The sequence below is a fragment of the Pelophylax lessonae genome (assembly GCF_965119305.1).
Source record: "Pelophylax lessonae genome assembly, chromosome: 2".
In the NCBI taxonomy this organism is placed as follows: domain Eukaryota; kingdom Metazoa; phylum Chordata; class Amphibia; order Anura; family Ranidae; genus Pelophylax; species Pelophylax lessonae.
The window spans coordinates 274,152,649-274,169,683 of NC_138769.1; the positions used below are offsets into that span (position 1 = coordinate 274,152,649).

General features: G+C 46.2%; 1 protein-coding gene across 2 annotated transcripts in view; it reads left to right on the forward strand.

The window, feature by feature from the left end:
* The window catches only part of STRIP1 (striatin interacting protein 1), a 652,163-nt gene that overhangs the window by 253,639 nt on the left and 381,489 nt on the right, over nucleotides 1-17,035 (forward strand). For both annotated transcript variants that reach the window (XM_082245809.1, XM_082245810.1), the window contains exons 6-7: nucleotides 11,539-11,607; nucleotides 11,704-11,810. In XM_082245809.1, the coding sequence (XP_082101935.1) occupies nucleotides 11,539-11,607; nucleotides 11,704-11,810 (176 nt within the window). The remainder of the gene's footprint in view (nucleotides 1-11,538; nucleotides 11,608-11,703; nucleotides 11,811-17,035) is intronic.

Genomic DNA, 17,035 nt, shown 5'->3' on the forward strand with positions numbered 1-17,035 from the left:
ATGAGTCTCCTGAACCACACCCCCGCTGACTTTATGGGAAGCCCACAAAACTGTTATAATAGGGGTCTATATTAGACAAGCTTCACATCTACGTAAAGAGAAGCGCTTCCTACATAGACGTCTAGAAGAAGCCTTTTATAAAGCCTCGGAGGAGTTTCAAAACTCACCCTCATTAAATAAACAGACCTTAGACAAAGCACGTATTGAGCTAGACCTCTTCCTGATGGAGTCAGCAGAAAAGCTTCTTAAGAAATCAAAGCACACTCTCTACATGAAAGCCAACAAACCAGACACATTTCTGGCCTTGACACTTCGCAAAGCTAAATACACTCCCAAACCTATTCGCCTAAAAATATCTCCAGCAATTCCCTCAAAATCCTTTGAGAGTTGCAAACCAAACTCTTTGCTCTCTATAAAGTTCCAAAAACGTTTGATCAAACTCAGATGGACACCCTCCTCTCCACTGTTGCCCTTGCGCTACTATCACCCTCACACCGGGAAGCATTAGACAAGCCCATCAACGTTGAAGAAACACTACAATCAAAATCCCTGAAACCGCGTAAACGACCAGGTCCAGACGGTTTCTCGGCTACTTACTATATGCATTTTGCATCCGTACTGATTCCTCCGCTAGTTAGGACACTCAACTCTTTACTAGGAGGCCGTTCCTTTCACACCGATCCACTCACAGCTGCTATATCCATGATTCCCAAACCTAATACTGATGATACCTCTTGGTCCAATTACAGACCCATATCTATACTTAATATAGTCCTCAAACTACTAGCCTAGGTTCTCTCCACCCGTCTCAACACCATCATTGGTACCATGGTTCATAAAGACCCAACGGGATTCATCCCATCTCGCCAGGTAGGAGATAATATACGTTGAGCGACTCTTTTAGCCCATGTAGCACGAACACGTCATATACCCTCATGCTTTCTTTCCCTAGACATACGCAAAAGCCTTTGACTCACTATCTTGGCCCTACCTCAACTCAATTCTCCGTCGTTATGGTTTTGGCACACATTTCCTATGATGGATCTCCGCTCTCTACCAAAAACCTAAGCTTTCGTTTACTACTCAGGATTTCTTTCAGACCCCCCTCCCAATCGAACGAGGCAATAGACAAGGCTGCCCCCTCTCCCCCTTTCTCTTTGCCTTAGCAATTGAGCCCCTGGCAATCCTAATACGCTCTAACCCTAATAAACGGGGCATTGAACTAGGGGGACATCAACATAAACTCTGCCTATTTGCAGATGACGTTCTGGTCTTTCTCATCGCTTCTCTTATTTCATCTCTCATTCTACTTGACACCCTTACTCGATTTGGAAATGACTCTGGACTTGTAGTTAACCCAAAGAAATCAATAGCTATAAACATTTCCCTACCCCAGGAACACTTAAGTGTCTCCCTCTCGTTCCCCTGGGTTCTCTCTCACATCTCTTATTTAGGCATCAACCTTACAGCGAACCCAGGAGAACTCTACTCTGCCAACTACCCCCCAATGTTATCAAATCTCACCAACCTCATTTCAAATTTGTCCTCTCTGCCACTTTCATGGATGGGAAGAATAACAGTAGTCAAGATGTCGATACTTCCCAAAAATTCTTTCTCTTTCGGGTGCTTCCGATACCAGTCCCAGCCTATTATTTGCGCACCCTGCAAATAAGAACATCTCAAAATAGATGGGGCAAAACCAAGCCCCGTCTCCCCAGAACAATGTTGTATTTGCCGCATATCCGGGGCGGGCTCAGCGCACCCAATTTCACCAAATACTACTACGCAGCACAGTTGGCACAACTCCCTAAATAGAACGCTACTAAAGAAGTCCTATTGTGGGTCACATTGGAAGCCGTGGATTGCAATCCACTCTCTACAGCAAATCTATTATGGCTAGAACCTTCTCAGCATAGAGCCATCGCTAACCCCATTGCCAAACATGGCCTAACCATAGGGGACAGGCTTTGACAACTCTTCAGCCTTCAATCCCCTCACACCCCTCTGCGTTCCTCCGAAACCCTTTATTTTACCCAGCCTGGTCCTCCCGGACCTTTTCCTCTGCCTGGTCTGCCGCAGGCCTAATTCGGGCATATAACTTCTTTGACTCTAGCACCTTCCAAGTCCTATGTTATCTGAAACTTATAGTCTTCCTGCCGGAGAACTTTTTCATTACCTGCAAATTAAACACTTCTATGCTCAAACTACACCTACTCACGACAGTGCCTCAGATTTCCCAACATTTGAATGCACGTGAAAAACCGACCCACATAGACGAGGGCTCATATCAGACTTGTATGTCCAACTCCTATCTCACCAAACGGCCCTCCCACCAACCTACACCAACAAATGGGAGAGGGCCCTCAATCCCACACTAGATAGAGCAGAATGGTCACAAATCTGACAAGCAACTACATCTGCCTCACCAAATATAGTAGCACTTGAAACTAACTACAAGGTTCTCTCCAGATGGTACCTGGTCCCAGCCAGGATCTCCAAATACTTACCTCAAAACTCCCCTCTTTGTTTTAGGTGGGAATGCCCCATAGCATGCACCTTCTGGTCCGAAGTGTTTAAGATTTTATCAACTATCTTTAACTCTCTAAATAAACATGATTCTGAAACAATTCAGCAAAATATAAATATATCATGTGTGTGAAAAAGTCCAAAATCAAAGCCCATCAAAATGTAAATAACATATAAATAATATTCCGTGAGACTTCTGTGATATATTCTGTGCTGAAAACTCAATTCAAATAAAGTGACATCCTTTCCCCTCTTGAGTACAATTCCATCAATCTGAATTTTCCTCTATCAATCACGACCAATGCCAAGGTACAACCTTGTCCACACCAACCCACCCCTTAATAACACATGAGATAGAATGGTCTACTCACTACTACATGGACCACGTCTAAAAAATGATCTCTCATCTCGGATCAGATGTTAGACATGTTACTTCTACTAAAGAAACAATCTCATACATCATTTGACAAGTGGGCCCCCAATTCACAAACTCTTGCACCCATTATTACTACCGCACAGACCCACTTAATTATCTGCCTTCTAGGCTTGTGGTTTTCCTACAACGTTAACATCTTTGTTTATGAATATGAGATACCCATCTTATTGTCACTAGCTTGTATGTTGTTATTTTTGTAAATTGTTTACAACCTGCATTTATTCCTTGCCATATTTTGTTGTAATGCCTGTTTCTTTTACAAAATAAAATATTTGAACAAGGAAAAAAAAAATAAAAAAATCTATGTTGCTTGGCAAGGCAACATATGCACAAGGTGCTTTGCTAAGTGGTAATTCCAACACAATTTTCTACTGCACAACAAGAGATTCCTGGTTTTAGCTAGGTTAAATGGAATAAGAATTTTGCTATGGGTAATACAAAGGACTGCAAAATGTGTTTGTGGAGCTAATGTTCTTAGATATATACATAGTTACATAGCAGTTGAGGTTGAATAAAGACAATAGTCCTTCCAGTTCAACCTGTGTAGGTGTGTGTGGCCGTAATCATCTCTCATACCCCTGAATGTTCTGATCATTGAGATGTACGTCCAAGAGTCTTTTGAAAGCAACCATACTTCCCGCAAAAACCACCTCTTGTGGTAGAGAATTCCACAATCCTGTAGTCCTAACAGTAAAGAACCCCCTGCGTTACCTGAGGTTAAAACGCTTCTCCTCTAATCGCATTGTATGCCCTCAAGTCCTCATGCAATCCTTTCAACTGAATAGCTTTTTTTCTATGTGGCGATCACTATTGAGGTATTTATAAATTGCTATCATGTCCCCTCTCAGGCGTCTCTCCTCCAGGGAGAATAAATCAAGCGATTGCAGACGCTCTTCATAATTAAGGTCCTCCAATCCCCTAATTAGTTTAGTTGCCCTTCTCTGGACTCTCTCCAGCTACAACACATCCCTCCTGGGGACTGGCGACCAAAACTGGACAGAATGAGGTGCATGCGCGGCTCTTCGACATGGCGGACGCATAACTCCTGAGCTCCGGAACCCGCCGAAGCTCCGCGATCCCCGCACAGCTTCTATCCGCATCTTCAGCACCGGGGGTAAGCTCTAATTGGTCCTGAATATCTGGGGCACCCCATGGGGAAAATAGGCCAGCAAGAACAGGCCTATTCCGTGTCACAGGAGCCGCGCTCACAGGCCGCCATGGATCGGTTCCCGACTAGGCTGCAATCCCCGGCCTCAATTTCTCAGCCGAATCCGTTCTCGGCCGCGGACGGCGGAGCAGACAATGGCGTGGTCGCAGACCCCTCCATCGGTACTCTGGCCCTGTTGCACCAATCTCCCCTGGCTGATCAAGCAGTGCACACCCCGGCCATAATGGATGATAAGCTTCAGGCCCTGTTGTTCCAAATTACACGGACTATTGCCGCTGAAGTGGGCAAGCTTTCTCAGGAACTCAGGGGGGAAATTACTCAAATCGGGTAACGCACTGATGCCCTGGAGACAGAAGTGGACGATGTGGTGCAATATGTACAAGTTTTAGAGGAAGACAACGCGGCCCTAAAAAACTCAGTGACGGAGCTCCAGTTACAACAGGAAGACCTGGAGAACAGGGAGAGACGTCAGAATCTCAGGTTCAGGGGCATCCCTGAAACAGTGGGGGATAATAACCTCTGTGCTTATCTTCTTGGCTTATTTAATAATCTGGCACCTAACATAGTGGACATTGACTGAATGGTGATTGGACCGTGCGCACAGGTCCCTGGGCCCTAAACCACCGTTTGGTGCCAGGCCACGAGACGTCATTGTACGTTTTCACTACTATGATAGCAAGGAAGCTTTGACCTTGGCCACCCGTACGAGATCTCAAGTGGAATATCAGGGGAGCAGAATCCAGATATTCAATGATCTTTCCCCAATTACTCTTGGCAAGAGACGGAATCTCCGACCCGTGACTGCACACCTACAGCGTCACCGTGTCCCCTATTACTGGGGCTTCCCTTTCCGCCTTATAGTCTCTAAAGGTGGAGTACAACACAGCATGCAGGATCTCTACGAGAGTGAAGCTTTCATCAAGGGTCTGGGTATCCCTCCCCTCCCGGATGAGGAGATGCCTCAACACCTGCCCTCTCTCTGTCCTTTGCCAGTGACGCCGAATCGTATGTGGACACCTGCCAAGGGACCGCGTCGTGGGTCGTCTTTCACCTCTCAGCGATCCAGGCCTTCCAGACCCCCCCACCTGAAGAGTGACTGTGTGACTGCTTGCTGGTTCATCTCTCCCTCCTCCAGGAGTTATCTTTTGTGGCCTTTCAAAAGGTTTTTTGCTACCTGACCCTAGGTAGCCCTGAACCCCCCATGGGGTTTCTGTTCTTTTTTTCTTTTGGTTTGCCTGTTTTTCATCTGCTGGAGTGTCGGCGGGTATTCCCGCTCCTTTTTTCCTTTTTGTTTGGAGAAGTCCCTACCCGGGAGCTCCCATGTTGCCCTATTGTGCCCGGGGGTTTTCACCCGGCGCTCTGAGGTGCCATGCCGCCTCAGTTTTTTCACACATGTTTTTTGTGGACTCTTGGTTCTTTTTATTTTTTTTTCTGTTTCTCTATAGGTTTGTAACATTGCAATGTTTTCTATGTTCTTTGGTCCTGGTTGGGCAGCTCTCCTTTTCAACCCTCTTGGGTCTATTGGCCCTCTGGGGATGGTGCCTCTGTGCTGGGTCGTCGGCCCTGCCACAGACAGCGCAAAGTAATACGGGTGCCTACTACTTGTTTAATTTGTGTGTACATGTTGGGTCTGTTATGTACACTGCTCTGTTCCTCTGTTCCGGTTCCTTCTGTAGATGGCGTTGAAAATTCTATCTTATAACATTAAGGGCCTGAACTCGATACAGAAGCGATGCCTGGTTCTCAAGGAGTTCCGCTCCTCGGGCGCGGATGTTATTTTGATCCAGGAGATGCATTTTAGGGCGGGGGAGTCGTTCAAGTTTGCATCCAGGGTCTTCCCTACCTCTTATGTAGCTAGCGATCCATCCGGTAAGGGGGGAGTGGCAGTTATGATTCGGAGGTCATGTCCACTCAGGGTTCGGGACAAGTACCTGGACCCTCAGGGACGTGTCTTTGCCTTGGTTTGTGAATACCAGTCTACCTCATTTACTCTGCTTTTTTTTTTTGAAAATTTGTTTTTATTGAATTTTTGCACAAAAAAACAGACAAGACAATGCCACGCAGGGCAACAACCATAAACAGTGACAACAGGTCAAACCCCTCCCACACCACCCCCCACCCCAGGCTCCTCATTTACTCTGCTTAATGTGTATGCTCCTAATACAGGGCAAATAGCCTTTCTAGATGCTGTCATGGAGAAGGTCTCCCGTTTTGCTCAACCCTTCATGGTGGTCGGGGGAGATTTTAACTTAGTGATGTCCCCTCATAGGGATAGGCAACCCCTTGTGTGTGATACCCTGTCACGCCGCCTGGTGGCCCAGTCCAGGGCTTTCCGTAAGTGCGTGCGGGCGCATAAGCTTTTTGACTCCTGGCGGGTTAAACATCATACTTCTAAACAGTTCACCTTCTACTCCCCGGCGCACAAAATGCACTCTAGACTGGATCATTTCCTGGTTTCCGCTCCCCTCATCCCCTCTACAGTGCACTGTGAGATACTCCCGATCATCTGGTCGGTTTACGCACCTGTGGTCCTGGAGCTGTCTCTTGCCTCTACCTCAACGAGGACCTGCCATTGGAGTCTCAATGAATGCCTTCGCCAGACCCCGGTCATTCGTGATAGACTGGCTTCTGGCCTGGCGGAATTTTTTACTCTTAATGAGGGTTCCGTGGACAATGTTTCTACACTCTGGGAGGCTCACAAGGCCGTCTTTCGGGGCTCTTGCATTGCTGAGGGCTCTAAGTTGAAGAAGGAAGCCGGTTGTCAAGGGGCCTCCCTTCTGGCTGACCTGCGGTCGATGGAGGCCCGGCTTCTCCCTCGGTGGCAAAGCTTAGGACGGTCGTACACCTCCGAGAGCGTATTAAATCCCTCGACCTGTCAAGAGTGGCCAAGTCCCTATCTTGGGCTAAGCAGAAATTTTATGAGTTTTCTAATAAGCCCCACAGGATGTTGGTTAATAAACTTAGGCCCCGGCCCTTTCACTCGGTCCCTGACCTTTTGGGTCCGCCCGATGGAACCCCTACACACTGCCCGTACGCTATGGCTAAAGTGTTTGGTACTTTTCACTGCAAGCTCTACAACTATCTTACTCCTGAAAACCGCTTCACCTTTATTCAGGATCGTTTTGATGACTTTTTTTAAAGATCTGTCCCTTCCAAAATTATCCGCTTCTGCCCTGTCTAAACTGAATGCTGACATTACGGTGGAGGAGTTGGCCGCTACGATTAAAGAACTCCCTTCCCAGAAGTCTCCTGGCCCTGATGGTCTCCCATACCTTTACTATAAAACTTTCCAGCCCATACTGGCACCTCATTTACTAAAGTTGTACGCCTCCTTGCTCAAAGGGAAGACTCCCCATCCCCAATTCACCCACTCCTTCATACTTGTTATCCTGAAACCAGACCCTTCCCTCCCCGATAATTACCGCCCTATAGCCCTGTTAAACTTGGATTACAAAATTTTCACAAAGATACTTGCTAATAGGTTGTCTCTCCTTATACCTAAACTAATAGGGACCAGGTGGGGTTTTTGTCCCGCCACGCGGGTGAGAATACTAGGCGCACCATAGATCTGATTGATCCTCTAAATAGGTATCCCCGCCCGACCTTGGTGCTGAGTTTAGATGCCCAGAAGGCCTTGGACCGCCTGAGTTGGCTGTACCTTTTTGCGACCATGAAGCGCTTTGGCTTTCAGGGTCCCTTTTTATAAGGCCTTGGAGGCCCTCTACTCGCCAGCAACGGCTCAGGTGCGGTTGTCGTCTGCATTTGTCACCCTCTTTTGAGATGCATAATGGTACCCGTCAGGGGTTCCCATTGTCCCCCTTGTTGTTTATACTTTGTTTGGAGCCCTTGGCGGAGGCCATTAGACAGCATCCTGACATCAGTGGGGTGCTGATGAGACAGAGGGAGTACACCTTGTCTTTATTTGCAGACGACATTCTCCTGACCCTCACCAACCCCTTGCTGTCTTTACCATCCCTTCACGCAGTGTTGTCGTCTTTCAGTGCCATTTACGGTTATAAAGTTAATACTACTAAGACAGAGGCCTTGCCCCTTCATATGCCCCCTGGACTACTGTCCCAACTGCAGGAGTCTTATCCCTGTCGTTGGTGCTCGTCTGCCCTTTCTTATCTGGGGATTAAACTTACACCTTCCTACGATACCCTTTACCAGCAGAATTTTGTTCCCTTGTTTAGAGAGCTCCTGGGCTCCTTGCGTCAGTGGATGGAGTATTCCCTTTCGCTTTTAGTCCGGATTAATGTCCTTAAAATGTCCATTTTGCCTAGACTACTTTATTTTTTTGACACTTTGCCGGTTCAGGTGCCCATGTCCCAGCTAAAATCCTTGCAGCGTCGCTTTTGGCATTTTATTTGGAATGACAAGGTCCACAGGGTAGCCAGTTCTGTGGTCTTCTCTCTGCAGCGGAGAGGGGGATCGGGGGCGCCTGATATGATTAAATACTATTTTGCTTCCCATCTCAGGGTGGCGGCCTCCTGGTCATCCCTGGTGGCCCCCAACCGGTGGTTGGAGATTGAACGGGGTGTGCTTTTTCCGGTCCACCCTTGTTCCTTATTATGGTCAGCTAATTTACACTCTGATAGAATTCTGCGGGGTATGTGCCTTGCCCCTATGCTGTGTTCCTTGGACGTATGGCTCAGGTGTTATAGTAAGTGCTCTCTCTCTTCGCCATGCCCGCTGCTCACTAGTGTTTTATTTAACCCCTCCATCTCTGATGGATTACAGATGGGGCGGGTGTGGAGGTGGTTGCAGGCCCCTCTGTTTCAGCTTCGTAACCTCGTCCACCCGGTCACACGCACTTTGTACTACTTTGAAACTCTGCGAGAGAAATCCCTAAACATGGCATCCCTAAACATATTTACTTTTATCTGCAAGACCGACACTTGTTTCATTCACTGATGGACTCTTTGACTCTGGAGCTGCCCACGACCTTTGAACAGCTGACGGCTCAGGGGCCTCAACAGAGACATTTAGTCTCCAGTATTTATAATCTTTTACACGATGCCCAGCCTTTGGCGGAGGATACCCACCTCCTATATGCGTAAATGGTCTGATATATTACAGAAGCCTATTTCTCTGCAGATGTGGGATAAGATCTGGACTGCGGCTTTCAAATCTTCCCGGTGTGTGGTGCAGAGGGAGACTACTTTAAAAATCTTGTTATTCTAGTACAGGATCCCGGCTAAATTACATAGGATTGATCTGACGTGCACAGCTACTTGTTGGCGTTGCGGCACTGGTGTGGGCACACTCTTTTTCATATTTTCTGGCAATGTCCTCTCCTTCAACCCTTTTGGGATATGGTGGGGTCAAAGATACAGTGACGGGCTTGTCTTTCCCGCTGTATCCCCTTCATTACCTCCTAGGCCTCCCCTTCCCCGGGGTCTCCAAACCTACTAGGCATTTGATATCTTATCTTCTGGTTGCAGCCAGAAGAGCAATCCTGTTGTGCTGGCGGCAGGCGGGTCCGCCTGATGCTGCCCTCTTCCAGCGCCTGGTGTTAGAGATCCGGAGAATGGAATTCCTAACGGCTACGGTCCATGATGAAGTCTCTCGGTTTAACACTATATGGGCTGACTGGGATCTCCAGGACTCTACTCTTTCATGAATATATTGTGTTTTTTGCCGATTGCGGTCTCTCTCCATTGTACCATCTGCTTCCTTGTCATTTAGAGACTGTGGTGTGTAATGTAATATTGCTCTCTTAATATGTCCCTTAGTACTTGCATATTCCAACTGGGACTGTTTTGAAATGCTTTGCAATGTTATTGTTTTTCCTTAGGGGTTCCCTACCCCTTGTATGTTCCTTATCTTTGCTTATATTCTCAATAAAAATTACAATTTAAAAAAAAAAAAAAAAAAAAAAAAAAACTGGACAGAATACTCCAGATGTGGTCAGACCAGAGTTTTATAAAGTGGTAGGATTATAGTTTTATCTCTGGAATACATCCCTTTCTTTAAGCATGCTAATTTTCTGCCGGCTTTGGCAGCTGCCACTTGACATTGCATGCTATTGCTTAGTCTATCCTCTACCACGACTCCCAGATCTTTCTCCATTTTTGATTCCCCCAAAGGTTCCCCCCTAAAGTGTATTGTGCTTATATGTTTTTAGTCCCCAAGGGCAAAACCTTACACATCTCCACATTAAACCTCATTTGCCATGTCGTTGCCCACTCTGCTTCAAGCCGTGCAGTTATTGCCCTGCCCAATTTTGTGTCATCTGCAAAAACTGATATAGAAATACTGATCCCGTCCTCAATGTTGTTTATGAATAAATTAAACAGGGTTGGTCCCAGGACTGAGCCTTGGGGGACCCCACTTACCACCTCAGACCAGTCTGAGTATGCGCTATTTATTACCACCCTTTGGACACACCCTTTTAGCCGCTTGTGGGGAACTGTATCCAAACGCCTTAGCGAAATCCAGGGACAACACATCCACTGGTCTCCCCCCCCCTATCTAGCTCACAGCTCACCTCCTCGTAGAATGTTAAGAGATTGGTTTGACAAGAACACCCATTTGTAAACCCGTGCTGATTACTGCTAATGATGTTGTCTTTAGCAAACTCTACGATATAGTCCCTTATCCCCTCCAGAAGTTTACATACTATCGATGTCAGACTGACAGGCCTATAATTTCCCGGGACATGCCTTTGCCCTTTTTTGAATATCAGTATCACGTTAGCTTTCCTCCAATCACCTGGTACATTTCCTGTCATAATACTGTCAGCAAAGATCAGGAACAGTGGTCTAGATATAGTCTTACTAGGTTCTTTAAGTACTCTTGGATGTATGCCATCCGGGCCTGGTGATTTATTTGTGTTAATTTTATTCAGCCTTTCCTTGATTTCACCCTCTGTTAGCCATAGCGGAAGTCCTGTGAATTACTGCTAACCATACAGTCATGATCAGTGTACCCCTCCTTTTCCTGTGTAAAGACTGAGGAGAAAAAGCGTTCAGCAGGGTTGCCTTTTCAGTGTCATCTGTAACCATCCTCCCCTCATCGTTAATTATGTGTGCAACATGCTCTGCCCTTGTTTTTTTGCTGTTGATATATTTCAGGAATTTCTTAGGGTTCTTTTTACTATCCTCCGCTATTTGTCTCTCAAAGTTGATTTTAGCCATTTTGATTTCATATTTACTTTTCTTATTTGCCTCCTTGTATTGCCTGAAAACCTGATACTGTGCCCTCTGATTTATATTTCTTGAATGCCATTTTTTTTTTACTCCTAATAAGTTTTTTAACATTATGGTTTAGCCAGGCAGCTTTGTCGCATATGACCAATAGTAGCATGTAAGCAAATTTATTGCTATACTTTTGCCTGTGATACAGTTGTCCAATTGTTCAAAACAGTACATTTTAATTTATTTGGCACTTTTCACATTAATTCTAGAAACAGCGCAGCCTGTAGCAATGCTGTTCGAAAACCAGCGATTTCTCTATCTGACAGTACAGATCTGCGGTAAGATGACATTTGGTTAGAAATTCTGTGGTATTCTAAAAACTCACTATATTCCACTTAATTTGCTACATTTATATAGTTTGTTATTTATTTCAGTGTTCTGTTGAACCTTATGTACCTGATGGTAGACTTATTGCGCGAGGAAGGTGAATCTGACCCTGAGGAGTGGAAATCCATGAGGCAGACATTCCGCACTGAGCTAGGTAATGTAAAATGGACCTCGGTTCATACTGGTACACAGCACTTGTATCAGTGTTACTGCAAGGAATGAAAACTAATACAGCTGTGTTATAGGCACCAATATACAGAGGGTTTAGAAAAGAATCATCCCCCTTTTAACCACTTAAGCCCCGGAGGATTTTCCTGCTAAAAGATCAGGGGGTATTTTGCGATTCGGCACTGCGTGACTTTAACGGACAATTGCGCGGTCGTGCGACGCTGTACCTAAACGAATTTGACGTCCTTTTTTTCCCACAAACAGAGCTTTCTTTTGGTGGTATTTGATCACCTGTGCGATTTTTTGATCACGCGCTATAAACAAAAAAATAGCGACAATTTTGCAAAAATAGCAATATTTTTCACATTTTTTTATATGAAATTCCCCCAAAAAAAAAATGTAAAAATCAAAATTTTTTAACATTTTTGGCCAATTTGTTTTATCCTACCTATGTTTGGTAAAAAAAATCGCAAAAAGCGTATTTTGATTGGTTTGCGCAAAAGTTATCGCGTTTACTAACAAAGGGAAAGATTTTTGTCATTTTTGTTGTTTTTTTTTTAACGCGTAATGGCGGCGATCTGCGATTTTTTTTGCGGTACTGCGACATTGCGGCGGACAGATCGGACCCTTGACTGACATTTTTGACACTTTTGGGGTTACCAGTGACATTTCTACAGTAATCAGTGCTATACATATGCACTGTTACTGTAAAAATACACTGGCAGTGAAGGGGTTAACTTTATTTGGGAGGGAGGGGCTGTGTGTGTCCCTAGGGGCGTGATTCTTACTGTGATTGGCTGTGGCTCTAGCTGTAAGGACACTGATCAACGGATCTACATACTAGATCCGAGTAATCAGTGTCTTTACAGCGATGAGAATGACAGGCAGCTTGTTTACACAAGCTGCCTGACATTCTCCCTCTTCCCCCGACGATCGCCGAGTGGCCGGCGGACATCGGGTCCGCTGGTCACACGCGCGGGGGGGTGCGTGACCGCGCGGGAGCGGGAGCGCGCCTCCGCGGGCGCGCGCTCGCTCCCCAGACCCTCCCAGGCTAGTGACGTTAATTAACGTCACTCTGCCTGGCAGGGGCTGACCGCCGCAGTAAATCTACTTGCGGCGGTCGGCAAGCAGTTAAAATCACATTTTGTTGCTTTGCAGCCTAAAATGAAGACAGACACTATTTGTTTTTTAGGTGCAACTTATACCATTCAAGTGAAAGATATAATACTAACATGTCAGGAAAAAACAATCAAAAAGTCTGGGCTCTGGACTAGGGCATACAAGGACATTCACCTTTTTCTCCTTCAACCACTGTGGTAATTTTTGATGTGTGCTTTGGATCCTTGCCCTGTTGTCCTGATCCAGAAGGGGTCTGTGTTGCACCAAATACTAGAGTTGCACAAATTAATAGTTTGTGAATCGCGATATCGATTCACCCCCTATGCGATCTCTATCTCGAATTCCTGCGATTCGGAGTGGCGGTAGGGGAAGCCGTCGGCCGCAGCGGAGCCAGCCTGGAACGCAAATGGCGCCGCCGATACAGGAACTGACGTCAGTGAGAGATAACGTGATGCCACCGCATCCACTGATGGGCGGTACCTTCAAAGGCCCCGGGAACACTGCACTGACTCCATCTCTCTCTGGGCTTGGCATTGTTAATTATCTTTCCAGCACGCGAGGGTGTAATCTATCATAGAGGAGGAGGAGGGGGGCAATTGTTGGAAGAAAAATATATATATATTTGCCGCTACGTAACTTCGGGTAGCGAAGGAACGCACGCCGGGACCAAGTACAGCCCCGATCGAGCTCTGCAGTCCGGTAGATACATTGAATCCTTGTATGCATTACAAAGCCTGCTTTTATCCTGATCAATGTGAGTGTAATATTTTCTTTTTATTTAATAACATTTTTAATATGGTATTACACTATTGTGAGCTTTCCTTTCCCCATGGTTCCATACCCTGCTGATATACTTGATGGGAGCAACATTCCTCATCAGCCCTAAAGGGCCTTAAACTATAAGATTTTCTGAAGATTTACCTTTTCTATGTAGTGCAAGGGCCTGCCAGATTGCATACAAATTGAGTGTTTAGGTTTGACCTCATATTATATGATTTTGGTAAATCTAAAGGAAAAAGTCTTCAGAAAATCTTAGTGTGTATGGCCCATAAGGATATGCATCTAGTTCCTTACTGGACACAAGCTTGATTGACCCTTATGCAATATTGTCCAAGGGTCCTCTTAGTCTGGTAAGTGGAACATTCAAAGGGGGTGGATTTTCACTGCATCGGATTGCAGGCACGGATTTGCAAGGTTTTTTTTTTTTTTTTTTTTCAAATATTTTTATTTTATTCAATCGGGCAGAAAATAATAACAACCGGACATATACAGAACTTCCATTGTACATAGTCCAACACCAAATGTAAAGCAAAATGTGAGATAAACAAACCCGGTACAGAAACATCGGGACAAGATAGTTTACTAGGTATGAGTTGCGGACGCCAGATACAAACCCCACCGTAGTGGAGGATGACCGTGGGACCCTGAGTCAGTCAATATACCCTAACATATCGGAATGCTACAAAGTACATATTACAGGTAAGTGGTATAGTATGGGAAGGCAAACCTCAGCAGACCTAGTATACGTAGTGGCACTGAGTGCCAGAAGAGTGTGTAAGATGATAGAAATGAAGTAGGGTGAGGACAAGAAAGGGGAGAAGAAGAGGGGGAGAATAAGGGGAGGCGGGAGAGGGGGGGGAGGGAAGGGAGCAGGGGTAGTGGGATAAAGCACCAGACCGACACCCCCGCCCAGCTACTTGCACCAAGGGGGTTCAAGAACACATCAGGGCTTTCCCCCTGTCTGAGAGAAGGAACGTATTCCAATATCCCCATATTTTCGTGTATTTGTCACGTCTATGCAGCGCCGTGAGGGTCAGGTCCTCCATCTTATTGATTTCCTCCAACCTTCGCATGCAGTCCCTGATGGTAGGTACTTGGGAGGTCTTCCAATAGATCGGAATGCAAGACTTCGCTGCGGATAGGGGATTTGCACGTTTTTTTAAGCACCTTAGCACTCTGGGATTTTTTTCACTGGCTACTTGCTGGATCACCTTTCTTCATTAATTTCGGACTTTTATGTTGAACTATTATTATTTATGATTTTTACTCACGATATTATGAATATTAAGTGTTGTATTTATGTATATGTTTGACATTCAGCACATTTGCACATAATATTGCACAATTTTTTGCACTTTGCACTTTTTATTAATATTTTCGTCTGCACTTTAGAGGGAATATTGTCCCTATCACTTTATATTATTCATAACCTTTTTTCAGAGATGTATAGTAACGAAGTAGAACTACTTAAGTACTGTACTTAAGTACCAAAATGCGGTATCTGTACGTTCCTAAAGTAGAATTTTTTTCTTCTACTTCACTACATTTTTTCGATGATTTCGATACTTCTACTCCGATATTTTTTTTTTGTGCTGCATCGTTACTCGTTACTTTTCTCTGCCTTTCCCTTTTTCTTTTTTGTTTGGTTTCCCTCCTTACTGCTCTCTCCTGCTTTTTCAATTATCCTCCCTATTCTGCCTTCCCCCCTCCCCTCCCCTTTTCTATAGGAAGGCAAAGGTAAAGATACCCCCTTTTTTCATGGGTACCTGGTCTCTGGCCATTTGGGTAGCGTTGTTCCGCTCCAGGCTTCCGCTGGGCCGGCGTGGAGTGCTCCCATATGCGCCTCTCGGCGCTCTGACATGTGTGGCGGCCTTCATCCACTCCGCTCCTCCCCTCCTTGTCTCCATTCGCTGACGTCTCAGCGCTGGGAGGCGGGGATTCCGGTGGCCGCGCAGTAGAGGCACGTGCGCATGCGCAGTGCGATCGAGGCACTGGCGGCCATCTTGGTTAAGGGAAACATGGGGGGGTCTCTGATGTAACTTAAGGGGGGCTTTGTGTGGCCGGTCTCTGATGTAAGGGGAGCTCTGTGTGGAGGGGCTCTGATGAAGGGGGAGCTCTGTGGGGGGCTCTATGGGGGGGGCTCTGATGTAAGGGGGGCTCTGTGGGGATGGTCTCTGATGTAAGGGGGCTCTGTGTTGGGGTCTCTGGATGTAAGGGGGCTCTGTGTGGGGGGTCTCTGATGTAAGGGGGCGCTGTGTGGGGGGTCTTTGATGAAAGGGGGCTCTGTGTGGGGGGTCTCTGGTGTGAGGGGGCTCTGTGTGGGGGGTCTCTGATGTAAGGGAGCTCTGTGTGGGGGTCTCTGATGTAAGGGGTCTCTGTGTGGGGGGTCTCTGATGTGTGGGGGTCTCTGATGTAAGGGGGCTGTGTGGGGGGTCTCTGATGTAAGGGGAGCTCTGTGTGGAGGGGCTCTGATGTAAGGGTAGCTCTGTGGGGGGCTCTATGGGGGGGCTCTGATGTAAGGGGGTCTCTGTGGGGATGGTCTCTGATGTAAGGGGGCTCTGTGTTGGGGTCTCTAATGTAAGGGGGGCTTTGTGTGAGGGGTCTCTGATGTAAGGGGGGCTTTGTGTGGGGGGCTCTGATATAAGGGGGCTCTGTGGGGGGGTCTCTGATGTAAGGGGAGCTCTGTGTGGGGGGGTCTCTGATGTAAAGGGGGCTCTGTATGGGGGTCTCTGATGTAAGGGGGCTCTGTGTGGGGGGTCTTTGATGTAAGGGGGGCTCTGTGTGGGGGGTCTCTGATGTAAAGGGGGCTCTTTGTGGGGGCTGGGGGGTCTCTGCTGTAAGGGTGCTCTGTGTGGGTGGTCTCTGATGTAAGGGGGTCTCTAATGTAAGGGGGCTAAGTTTGTAGTGATCATAAAAAAGAAAAGTCAAATGAAGTGCAAAAAAAGTGCAAGAAAAAATGTGCAGGGCGCTGGTGGGGGTGCCACAGGATCAGCTCGCACAGGGCGCTTGAACACCTAAGGCCGGCCCTGGTTGGGAGGTTCTTTCCCATTAACAGCAGATATGAAATTCTATTCATCTTGTTTTGTCACATATATATATTTGAAGATTCACAGTATTTTGAACTTTTTATTGACTTAGATTTCATACACTCTTCCTTTATTTCATTATTGGAATATATTGTTGTATATCACATTGGTTTATATATGATTTTGCGCACCAATAAGCTGTGGAGAAAAAAAAACATGCAGGGAAGAGAAGGAGGGACATACTTTATCTGTTTTTTGTTTACAAAAAGTTATAGCCTAAGGAATT